The 12,457-nt window shown below is 50.2% G+C and overlaps 1 protein-coding gene across 2 annotated transcripts in view; it reads left to right on the top strand.

Annotated features, from left to right (window-relative positions):
• RAD54L2 (RAD54 like 2) overlaps positions 1-5,704 on the top strand; it is a 90,935-nt gene extending 85,231 nt beyond the window's left edge. Inside the window, exons 20-22 of one of the 2 annotated variants that reach the window (XM_019753294.3) lie at positions 582-671; positions 2,777-2,869; positions 4,320-5,704. In XM_019753294.3, coding sequence (XP_019608853.3) covers positions 582-671; positions 2,777-2,869; positions 4,320-5,317 — 1,181 coding nt within the window. In that variant the 3' untranslated portion in view covers positions 5,318-5,704. The remainder of the gene's footprint in view (positions 1-581; positions 672-2,776; positions 2,870-4,319) is intronic. The other variant, XM_088798109.1, reaches the window with a different exon arrangement.
• The last annotated feature ends 6,753 nt before the right edge of the window (positions 5,705-12,457 follow it).

Below are 12,457 nucleotides of genomic sequence, written 5' to 3'. Positions count from 1 at the left end.
CTATTTTTCATCTTGTTATCTAGAAATATTCATGATGTAAATTTTAATGACAATGCCTTAATTGATTTTTTTGGGTATGAAAATACATGTCCATTGTAAAAATCAAAATTGAAACGAGTGAAAACAAAAAGAGAGCCTCTTGTGACCTACTTCTCTGCTGATTCTTGAAAATACTCCTCATTCTTTAGTTAGGTGTGGAGTGATTAGTGCCAGCAGGGAAGAGGACGAGGCCACTTTGGGAGCCTAAAGTGACGTGGAGCAGATACGTGCAAAAAGCTGAGGGAGGAGGAAAAAAATACAGAGAAATAACCATTTGAACCACCACTTTTTCTAAACCAAAAACTCCATGAATTTTTAATTAAATCGGGGAAAGAGATAAAAGTTCCTTGTTTTCATAGAACTCTTTGTCTAAACACTTGTGATAGGTCCTACTTGCTTCACCTTCCTCGGTTCTAACTTCTGCTCCACTGAGAGGCTTTAGGGAAACTGCTGAGGAACGGGGTGGATGTGGCCTCTGCAGTTTCCTTCCCTCTTTAGTCAGGCCCTGTGTGATCTAAATCAGAGGTCTGTGTCTTCACTAGATATTGTTATTCCTGGACTCAACAGCTCCACAGATGTGCAGGCAAGAATCAGTGCTGGTGAGAGCATCCATATCATCCGTGGGACGAAAGGTGAGAGCCTGACCCGGGGCCCGTCCCCTAGCTCTGGTGGCCAGTGCTGGGCTGGGAAACAGAATAAGTGCATATGGCTTGTGCGGGGGGTGGGTAGGAACCCTCCTCGGAGAATGTCACGTGTGGGGCAAGCATGAGAAAATGGCATTTCTGAGAGCTTGGTAGAATTGGGGCGGGCCCAAAGGATATCTGTCAGTGGCTGAAAAGAAGGGAACGAGGGTCCCTGCATTCCTGTATTTTACCTGTTTTTATGGAGAATCTTGGGCGGGTTTGGATAGATACCACGTTTTGTATTGGTGTCAGCCTATCAATCGTGATGTCATGGCTGGGAACACCTGGCTCGCCTGGCCCCCAGCTGCTTGTGGGAACCCATAGACATTTCCCCAGGTCATGGTGGTTGTAGGACGCAGCAACCATCAGGGAATTTTGAAAAGACAAGGTTTATTACTCACAGGTCCTGTAGGGTACGTGGCATGCTCGAGGGCCTCCCAGGGAGGTCATGAGAGAGCACATGCACCTAGGGCTCTGCCTATACCAGCGTCCAAGAGTGGGGTGCCCAGGGTTTCGCAGGTTCAATCTTAACTGGTGAATTTAAAATACAAGAGCGGGAATTAGAACACGGGAAGGAAAAAGTAGGGCCCCTCAAGGGTCAGTTATCTAGGTTACCCTAGGCTTTCTAAAAGGGAACTTCATGGGTGGGGGCCACCCGGTTCTTTATCTAGTGTAGGTGGTAGCTGTGTCATACAGCTGGCAGTTTGTTTATTCGAGAGGGACGTCTTGGCAATGAATGCTTTGGCCATCAACGCTTAACATCTGGCACTTACCCTGCACACGGGGAGATCAAAACTGGAGGGAAAGAGCAGCGGCATGGGTTCTAAGCCATTAAGTATGTGACTGTGTCGTCTTTCGTACTTGCTTGGAGTGGGGGAGAGGTCTCCGACTACGAAATGTATCGGGTAAATTAGTATACTTGGGTTGCATGACAGAATTTTGAAGTTGTGGCAATTTGAAAAGTCCACTGCCTCTCGCCTCCTTCCAGAGGGAGATGAGAAGTCTGGGCTGGGCCGTGTCAGGACGCTCTCAGCCTGTCTTTCATATCAACCTGTGTACTGTGCGAGGCTCCCTGAGGCTCTTTGTTTAGTGAGGAGATTTTGCCCTAGCTTCTATTGGGTCAGAGTACCTTTAGGCTCAGGGAAAAGCTGCCACAAAATACATGACACGAGATTGTACTCAGACCCTGTACTGGGCTCTCCCTAGCCTTCCGAGCAGGGGTCGGCAAACTCCAGCCAGCCCACAGACCAAATCCAGCCTGCTTCCTGTTACTGTACCTGTGAGTGAAGAATGCATTTTACGTTTTTAATTGCTTGGGGAAAAACTCAAAAAAATAATATTTTGTGGCATGTGAAAATTATATAACATTCACATTTCAGTGTCCATAAATAAAGATTTTTTAAATCAACAGCCCAACTGTTTTCATGCCACAGGGTTGAATAGTTGTAAGAGAGATCTAATGGCTCACAAAGCCAAAAATATTTATTAACTGGCCTTTTAAGAAAAAGTTGACCGACCTCTGACCTAAAGGCAGCCCTGGCCTTCCAGGAGATTGATCAAAACACATACCCAAGACAAGGCAAGGTAGATTAGTGCTGTATGGAAATGGAACACAGGTCTAAGATTGTTTCTACCAAGGGAGAGAGGGTGTTGAGGCAGTAAGGCTCCTTCGTTCCAGACCTAGAGGAGGACCCAGGCCAGAGGACCTTATTCCCTTTCACAGCACCCCTTTAGTTCCCCATTACACTGAACCTTTCCTGATATTTTCTGGTATGATTGTCTGTCTCCCCCTTGAGAAGTGAAGCGCCATGAGACAGGGCCATTTTCAGTCTTGTGTACTTCAGTGTCTAGAACAGTGACCGGTACCTAGTAGTTACACAATCACTGTTTGTGGAATAAATACTAATATTGGGCCCACAGCACAGTCACCCCACTCTCTTCATTTCAGGTGTCTGGAGAGAGGCTGTGAGCCCACAGTGCCTAGGCCTGGAGTTTTCCAGGGCTGGCAGTATTGCATGTCCACTCCTAACAGGCTTCCTCATGCTTCTTCTTAGGGACGTACATCCGCACCAGCGACGGGCGGATCTTTGCCGTCCGGGCAACTGGCAAACCAAAGGCCCCTGAGGATGGTCGGCTGGCTGCCTCAGGTATACTGGCTTTCCCCTTCCTCTCTCCTTCCTCCCTCCCTCCCTCCTCCTCTCTCTTCTTCCTCCCTTTCTTTCCTATCTATCTATCCATTTTTTGGTTTTGGTTTAGTTTCATTTGTAATTAATTAATTTTTGAATAGATAATGTGTACGTAGTCACTATTCAAAAGGTATAAAAAGGGGTAAAGTGAAAAGTAAGTTTTTCTCCCACCATATTTCCAGCCATCCATTGCTCCTTGGAGGTGCTGCTCTCGTTTGTTTTTTTATTTTTCCAGAGATTCTCTATACATATACATGGTACAGGGGTGTGTGTGTGTATAAAAAATATATGTATGTAACTTCATATTTTTAAAATGAATGCTAGCTTAATATAATATGCTGTTTACTCCTTTTCACTCACTAGTGTAGCTCAGGGCTCATTCCTTATGGTTTCTTTAGCTGTGCCTCATCGAAGCTTTGCACAGATGCCATTAGATGGGAATAACGCAGCGTTCCCAGGTTCCCTGTCCTGGGACGTTTAGATTGTTTTGCTCCACCATGACAGTGCTGGCTCGTAGTCATGTGGTTGCATGTACAGGATTCCTTCCTAGAAATGGGGTGGATTGCCAGGTCAAAGAGTGTGTGTGTGGCACACTCACATGGTAGGAACTCGTGCCAAGTTCCCCTCTATGGGAGTGGTTCTCATTCACCCTCCTTCCATGAGGCATGAGAGCTAGACTGCTCTTGTTCCCAGCTTTTATTATGGAAATGTTCAAACTCACTGACAGTTGGAGGAGCAGCCCTGAGCACCTCTGTAGCCTGCCCCGAGCTCCAATGGCTGCCATTTTTCTCATCAACTTTCTTTTGTCTCTCTCTCCCTTCCAACTTGAACTGTTTATAAATTGAAGGCATCCTGTCATTTTACCATTCAACACACATCTAAGGTTAAGACCATGCTCCTCCTGGTACAACGCCATCATCACCCTAAAAAGAAGTCAGCAATTCCATAGTGTTACCCACTATCGAGTCCGTATTTGGTTTTCTCAGTTGTCCCAATCATATTCTGTGGTGTTGGATTTTGTTTCGTTTTTAACCCAGGATGGATTACTTTTTAAACTTCACTTTCTTCGTTTCTCCCATCCTGGTCATGGACTCTTTGCCCCCAGAAAGAGTCTGACTAGTTATAAGAATGATCACTTAGTGTTTCATGTCCATTATCTCAGAGGCTTCACCTCGGTAGGGTTTTACAGATTGGCGAACTGAGTTGAAGAGAACTTACATGTTTTGTCACAGATAGACTTATTTCCTACATCAAAGGATTTCTTTCTTTGTGATGGAAAAGTTGACTGGGTAATGTTGTTTAGATATCAAACTATTAGAATTTGGGGGACCACAAGACCACAGGATGTTTTCTATATCCTCCTTGTCTTCCTGGCCATTCTGCTTCTCAGTTACCTATATTTTGTCCCCAGGTTCCCAGGGGCCTTCTCTGGAGTCCACAAGCAACGGCAGACACAGTGCCTCATCACCCAAAGCCCCCGACCCCGAGGGGCTGGCCAGACCCGTCTCTCCAGACAGCCCGGAGATCATTAGTGAGCTCCAGCAGTACGCAGATGTGGCCGCTGCGCGGGAATCCCGCCAGAGCTCCCCGAGCTCCAATGCCGCCCTGCCCGGCCCCCCAACCCAGCTTGTGGACAGCACTGTCGTCGTACCTGGGACCGCTCTCGGGACTGAGCCTCGCCATGGGGGTCATTGCCTCAATAGTTCCCTCTTGGTGACTGGCCAGCCCTGTGGTGACAGGCACCCAGTGTTGGACTTACGGGGCCACAAGCGCAAGTTGGTCACACCACCTGCTGCCCAGGAGTCAGCCCGCCGGCGGTCCCGAAAGGGCCATCTGCCAGCCCCCATGCAGCCGTATGAACACGGGTATCCAGTTTCTGGCGGGTTTGCCATGCCACCCGTCTCCTTAAATCATAACCTCACCGCCCCCTTCACCTCCCAGGCTGGGGAGAACTCCCTGTTTCTGGGCAGTCCCCCGTCCTACTACCAGCTGTCCAATTTGCTGGCAGATGCCCGCCTGGTGTTTCCAGTGACTACTGACCCTCTGGTGCCAGCAGGCCCCGTCAGTTCCTCTTCCACGGCTACCTCAGTCACTGCCAGCAGCCCCTCGTTCATGCTCAACCCTTCTGTCCCCGGGCTCCTGCCCAGCTACTCACTCCCGTTCTCACAGCCACTCCTGTCCGAGCCGAGGATGTTTGCGCCTTTTCCCTCCCCTGTCTTGCCCAACAACCTTTCACGGGGCTTGTCTGTCTACCCAGGCTACATGTCCTCACATGCAGGCTACCCAGCTGGCGGCCTCCTCCGGTCCCAGGTGCCTCCATTTGACTCTCATGAGGTTGCTGAGGTGGGGTTCAGCTCCAATGATGATGAGGATAAGGACGATGATGTGATAGAGGTCACTGGGGAATAGCTGGAGAGCCCCTCTCCACCTCACTCGGGGCCCCAGCCAGTTGCCCACCAAGCTGGAAGGCAGCGATCTGGACTTGCTGAGAAGAGGGCACTTGGCAAGAGGGAAAAGGAAGAGGACAAAGAAGGGTGGCTGACCCTAGAGGTAGGCTCTGTTGCCGTTTAACAAAAGAGGCAAAAAGAATCCAACAGAGCAGCAATAGCGGGAAATCAGGGACCCAGAACAGGAATGGAGGGGCAGGGCAGCCTGCCTCTTCCTGCCTGCCTTGCTTATGCTGTCTGCTTGCTTGCTTGCCCGTCTGAGTGTAGAAGCTCACATCCCGTTTCTGTCTTTGGGAACATTCTCTCCCAAGAGAGCTGCCTTACCGGATGACTTAGCTTGGCCTGGAGAGGGGAGGGGAGGGAGGGAGGGCGGGCAAGGGAAGGAGGGTGGGCAGGGAGAGCAGACTGAGAGTCCATGTGAAGTGGAGTCTTTTTAGGGGATGGGAAAGAAGCAGACCAGGTATGTGTGTTTGTGCGTGTGTGTGTTAGGTATGTACGTAAATGTATGTAACAGCAGGGGTGAAGGTGGGAGGGAAGGGAGGGAGGGAGGGATGGACTAAGGGGGAAATTTAAAAAAATGAATTTATCTTTTTAAAAATGGAAATCAGAGTGTGGTGGCTCATGGCAACTATTAATATGAACATCAGGGTGAGCCCGAGAGAAGAGCCATGGAAACCACGAGTTTCCTTCTAGTTGGGTGAGGAGAAGGCCCAGGTAACCTGAGTCCCTGGTTTTCAGAGCCACATTTGTTAGAATCGGGGGGAAATTATGAGAGGACATGGGCATTACCAATCTCGGTGTCTTTCCCCAGTGGCTGTGTCTGAGCAGATCTCCCTTCCCAGGGGGTGAGGGAGGGAGAAGCACTGCTGTGTGAGTGAGAGCTCATGGAGTGGGGGCCAGGAAAGACATTCTGCACAAGGGTGGACTGAGCCCCCAGCTGCCTATCCTGGTGGTCTTTCCTGTCCTTTGCTTCCCCGTTAGAGAGCTCCATGTTAATTTATTTCTTATGGGCAATTATTTATTATTTGGACTTTTCATGTGTCTTTTTTTTTTTTTTTTTTTTTTTTGGTGGTGGGTGGGAGAGGAGGCTAGGGGTAGGAATGGGAAGGGCAGTTTTAAGATATCCCAGATCGCATAGCTGCTGGTGAATAAATCCCGGGTGGGTAGTGAATTGACCAAGGAAAGAGAGGTAGGCTTGACCAAGGTTTACACTAAACAACTATGTTTTCAGGAAATGGCCTTTCAGGAAGATCAGGGCATCCTGTGACTGAAGAGTTAGTGGGGATGAGAGTCATGCCACAGAGATTGAAACTTGGGGTCATGGAGTTTGCTATTGGGAAGTCAGTGACCCCAAACTTAGAGATATGTCCAAATGATGGCCTTAGAGGCAGACTCTCTGCTGAATAGTGAAGCTGTGTATAGGTGACTGCTGGGTTGAGAGAACAGACTTGATTTCCTGTTGGGAAATGTCTTGGTTTCCCCAGTGTATGAGATGGTCATTATGGGCCTGCTGTCTGCTACCTCCATCCTCTTGGAAGGAACATGGAGGAGCCATTCCTCTCTAGGAGCCTAACGTCTGGCTTTTGTCTTAAAAGAACACATCGGTCATTCTGGGTCTCCCCTATCTTGTTGTCACTGCCAGGGGAGGGGGCATCTAGTCTTTAATCATAAACACTGGCTGTCTTTGTCTTGGCTTTTTTCCCCTGGCTACTGAGAATTGACTAGGCATTTCTTTAGGGTGAACAAACCTTGACTGGCTTTCACGCTTTACCCCTCCCTGTGGGTCCCTCCTCACTGGGCAGCTGCTGCACCTGCCTCTTCTCAGCCCTGGAGGCAGCTTAGTCAGGTCACCCTTCATCAGAGCTGCTTCTGCAACTCTTCTACCAGCCCATTTCCATTGTTGGAGGGCCTTACACACTCTGGGGCATTGTTCCCAGAGAAGAGACAAGGAGATGGCTGATGGGGGCGGGGGGTATATGTGTGTGCGTGTTTGTGCATTGCCCAGTTACACCAAAAGTGGAACTTAAGGCGCTTTCTTTCTCTATTTTCATAAGCGTCCTATCACACACTTAACTCTCCTTCTCATAGAAGCCTTAGATATACAATTTAGCTATGCAAATTATTTTAATAATTTAAAAATAGCAGTTCCAACCAGTGCTTTCTCTTTCAGATGCATCCCAAGATTGGATGGTGAAGGGACTCAGTTGGGGTGAGCTTTCAGGTTGAGGCTGGTGCAGTGGGAGTGAGCGCACCTGGATCCCCAGTTTGCAGGGCACACTCACAACCTGGGCTCCAGCTGATGCTCTGAGGCCCCAGAGCACTGGGATCCCAGAGACTGCGTGCGCGTGTGTGTGTGTGTGTGTGTGTGTGTGTGTGTGTGTGTGTGGTCGGGGAAGGAGGGATATTTCTGTGTTCACCTGTAGAAAACCACAGCAGCAGGCTCTGAGAATCCAGAAACTATCCCAGCAAGAAATTGAAGCCTGTCCCTGGAGGGACGGGCTTTTGAAGCTGCCCGGAAGTGCGTGGGGACTCGGAGAGGCAGCACGAGCCTGCTCTCTCCCCAGTGCTTCCAGGGTCTGGGTCTCCCTTCGCCATGGGGGAGGCCGACCCGGCTAGAGAAAGCTTTCTTTAATATGTGCAGCTTATATTGTGTAGGCAGGTGGAGTGGGATCATGAGGGAATGGAATGCTACCAGTTTCATGTTTTTTTTTATTTTGGTCTCACTTTTTTTTTTTTTTTTTTTTTATGAACCTGAAAACGTTTATCTGACTTTTCTGCTGTCTCTTTATGTGCGCTGGTAGGCAAGTATGCATGCACACCAAACACGGGCTCGTGGGACGTGGGGGAAGCAGGAAATGCCTCAGGGCCTAAGGGCCATGTTTTACAGCTTCTTTGATCAGAAACACTTGGTGGTGACTTCCACCTGCCATCCAGGCCTGAGTTAGGGAAGGATGGTGACATGTGGGAGGGCAGAAGATCACTTTCCCTCATTGTTGTCTTCCACAGAATGTTTTCAAGGGCCTCTCAAGCCCTATCCGGCTGGTTTAGCCTAAGCCCTCAGCCTAGAGAACATAGTATAACTTAATGGTTCAGGATTACTATTTGTAATAATGTTCGATTTCCTTTCCTGACTATCTTTGTGAATAAAAATTGAACAGAGACAGAGTAGCCATTTAAGTAAGAATGTAAGTGAACCATATTGGATCAGATCTGTTTCTTCAGATTGGATATCTGCAAAGTCCTCACCTTCCTGAGTTGTGCTTCTTAATCACCTATCTCGTGGTCCTTGCAACTCTCTTCCCTAGGAATTAGTACATGGAGTTTCTATACACTTGTGATTCACAACTAAATAGGAAATTTCCCACTCCAGGGCACGAAGCAAAGCTACGGTACAGTTTTGCTGATAGGTTGAAACACTCAACCAAACTTTAGCCGTCTGGGTGGGACCGTTGCTCCCAAAGTTATCAGCAGAGCAAGGTGCTCTAGTCCAGTCTCTTCAAGCTGGCATTGCCCTGGCACTAAGTCCTCATCCCACGTGGAAGGTCTTTGGGGCCTTACATTCCTTGTTCCTAGTGCTCCTGGCCATGACCCTCCTCGTTTTCCAGTTCCCTGTGGTTTCTCAAGACCAGTCTCCCTTCTGAGCCATGGCCTCCTGTGTACCCAGCTAAGTGGCTCTTCTCCCACCGAAACCCCTGAGAGAGGAGCTCGTCCCCCAGTGGACCCCCAGGAGACTTTCAGGCCCTCTGCTGACTGTTCCCAAGGAACCCACACCTCAAGGCCTATCTGAGGATGCTGCGCTCTCCATCTGTCACCCTGAGACTCCATTCCCTTCCTACTGACGCTTCTCTCCCTCCTCCCCTTGTATTTCGCTGTCACCCCTTAATGTCTATGCCACTAGCTTGGCCCTGGGCCTTTTATGAATACCTGAGTCTTACGATGAACTTACTGAGCAGGCAGTGTCCAACTTCTTTGCTCTTCAGGGACCCGAGTCTGCCCCGTTCCTGTCTCGCAGGCCTATTTGATACAGTAATCTTGTGCATTGGGGAGAGGTAGCCAGGTAGGCTGCAGAGTCTGCAGGGCAGAGGGCTAGGATAGATTTGGGTACTTTCTGTTACCACTACTGGGGTGACATTCAGAAGAGAGGGGACCTCATACTGTGACCTGATCCAGGACCCTCCCCTGGAAGAGAGCTCAGCCCAGGTGTATGTGTGCACATGTGTGTCAGAGAGTGTGTGTGTGTGTATGCACGTGGGTGTAAACTGACTGTTATCTGGTTGTGTTACTCAGGGTAGGCTGGGGACTCACCGGAAGAATCCCCTTGGCCTGCCCCAGACTGGTTTTTTCCTGTACCCTCTCCAGAGGGCTCAGGGGAAGGGGGTCCAGGTGGGTTGAGGGGGTCGCAGTGGATAACCACTAAGGCCACATTGCTGCCAGGAGGAGTGGAAGGAGATGAGGTGGCCGCAGGGGCCTGGCACCTGGCTTTGGTTTTCCGTCTTCTTTCCTCAGGACGCCCCTGAGGCCTGGGACCTGCGCCTGGCTCGGAGGAGCCTCTGTGGCTGGTGCCCCAGCCGCTGGCGTGGCCATGGGCTTCCCTCCTCCCGGCAGGGCAGGGGCTCCTGCCCCAGAGACTGGGCAACTGGCTGTTTCTATGACGTATTTATTTTTACTTGTGTTTCATGTCACTTTTTTAAAAAAGCAAACAGAACAATTGTAAGTCAGTATAACTGCCTATCAGTTTTCTTTATTTCTCTTTTTGTAAAATAAAATTTAAACTCAAGAAGGCAGTGTTGTTTGATCACGGAATTGTCTGAACAGTTGTTTGGGTGGCGGTGAAAGAGAGCCTAGTGGGCGCCGGAGGGCACTTGTGGGGTGGGAGGAGGGTGGGTGGGAACAGCGGGCAGATTGCTGTGGGTTCACTAGCCTTTTTCTGCCTTTGCTCACCTGAAGAGGACTGCATTTCCAGGCTCTAGAGCAGGGGTGTCCAAACTTTTTTAAACGTTTTTCACCAAGGGCCATAATCGGTAAAATACACAAACAGCTGGGCCACTCACGCGAGGTGAAGTACGTATTGCCTCACCTGGTTTATTTAAGTAAACTAAATATATTTTTGGAATTTGCTGTGGGCCAATAAAAAATGGATTGCGGGCCGCAGTTGGCCCGCGGGCCACAGTTTGGATACCCCTGCTCTAGAGGAAACTGACTAGAGGAAGCTTCTAGTGAAGCTGACTCGGGGTGGCTGGAGGCTAGCTGGTCCTCAGGCGTGGTACGTCCTGCAGGGGCAACCCTAACCAGGCTGTGAATGGCTGGGGACTGGTTGTAGTTTCGGTGCCTTCAGAGGGTGAAAGATGATTGGTGGCAGTGTTTGCAGTGTCTTACAGCGCATGTGTGTTCTCTGTCATCTGAGTTGGAGGATGTAACCACTGCCTGAGAGAACTAACCGGGGCTTTGGAACATGAGCTGTGGAAAGGAGGGGACTGTCCACTCTTTGGTTTCCCAAGTTTGTTCCCTTTAAGGGGAGGAGCCCTTGGGGAACATTCTCTGGAAATTTACTAAGGGAGAATTAAAGAGCCTCTGTGGGGATTCCTTGGACAGAGGAAAGCAGGAGGACATAAAGGCCAAATCCAGACACCTGAGAGAATATGTACTGTTGGGAGGATTGGGAGTGGAGTGTGGGTGTGGCTCGGTGAGCCCTCTGCTCACAGGCTTCTAGGGGGAGAGGAAAGTGCCTTGGCTGCTGCCTCCTGGTAGCCAGCGAAGACCTTGCAGGGATCCTCCCGAGGGCGGGGCTTGCTCTGTTGGGAGCACCCTGAGAAGCCAGAGCCGCTGATGGCTTGCAGTCCCGGTCACTGACTCCTTGCACAACAGTGGCGCTGAACCTCCTAAGGCACACCCGAAACTCTGACGTGGGGCCCTGGTGTTCCCCAACCAGGGTAAAGGAAGTGAGCAGAGAGGACAAGATGGGGAAAGGGCAGCTCCAGACAGTGGTTTTCTGGGAGAAGTTCATCAGCTTCTGAGAAGCAGAACTGACATGCAAACCCTGCAGGCATTGGCTGTCTGTCTCAGCCAGTGCACTGGCCCTTCCTTGACTCACAGAAAATGCTTCCAAGTGTGTAGCCCACTTGCCTGAGGTACCCAAAGGGTTTGATCAGGTGCCTGATGTTCATAAAATAGAACTGCCACGACCCTGGCAGCCTAGCCCTGAGTGCCTTTAAGGGGTCAGCTGCCCCTTCTGCCAGTTTGCCCAGATGGCTGGGACAGTCTTGACCCTGTGGATGAGGTTCAATCTTTCCTGCCTGTGGAGGGAACAGTGTGAAGCATAGGGAAAGGGAGCCAGGATGACGAGTGCCTCTGCCCAGTCTGCCCTTTCCTAGTGCAGCCGTGGGTTCTGCAACAAGACGATTGCCTTCCCAAGTGTCAATCCTCCGTGTCAGGAGCACCAGGTAACTTGGCCCAGCCTCTTATAGGGCAAGCTTATGAGCGTTGTCCTCTGACCCACCTCCTCCACTGCAAGACTGGGCCTCTCAGTGGGGTAAGGTTTTATCTCTGGGACCCTAGAAGTGTGCTTCGTCATTTGTAGGTCCTCAGAAATAGGAACTGAAGATGGAAATATCTTCAAGGAGCTTACACTTGAGCTGGAAGTTACCTGGTATGCGCTAGCTAGAAGGGCAGACCAGCCATATCCAGGGCACTGAGGGAGGAGCCCAGGAAGGAGGCTTTCCCTTGGCGAGCTCCCAGAGCACAGGGCCTTGGTTTTGTTTATTCAGTATCCCTAGAAGTGTCCTGGCAGGGAGTGGTACCCCACAAATATTGAATGGGTGACCGATCACCCCTGTGCTCTGGTTGGGGGGTGGGGTGAAGTGTTGGAGGCAGGAGGCTGATACTTGTGCTGTCCAGAGGTGGGACCCACTAGCATCTTCCCTGAGCCCAGACTGGGCTTCCGTTTCCTCAGCTGTAAAACGGAAGCAAGTGGCCCTGCCTTGCTCGGTTCTCAGGTATGTCGCGAACCTCAGCGAGAGAAAGTGGCAGGACCACGGACGGTACAAATGCCAGAGGTTGATATTGCTGAGCCGCACTTCCCAAACTTCAAACATTCCTCTCTGAT

Source organism: Rhinolophus sinicus, chromosome 5 (genome assembly GCF_057876585.1).
Source record: "Rhinolophus sinicus isolate RSI-liver-muscle chromosome 5, RSI-T2T, whole genome shotgun sequence".
In the NCBI taxonomy this organism is placed as follows: Eukaryota; Metazoa; Chordata; class Mammalia; order Chiroptera; family Rhinolophidae; genus Rhinolophus; species Rhinolophus sinicus.
The sequence above is the reverse complement of the archived record's forward strand: the minus strand, read 5'-3'. Positions and strand labels throughout refer to the sequence as shown.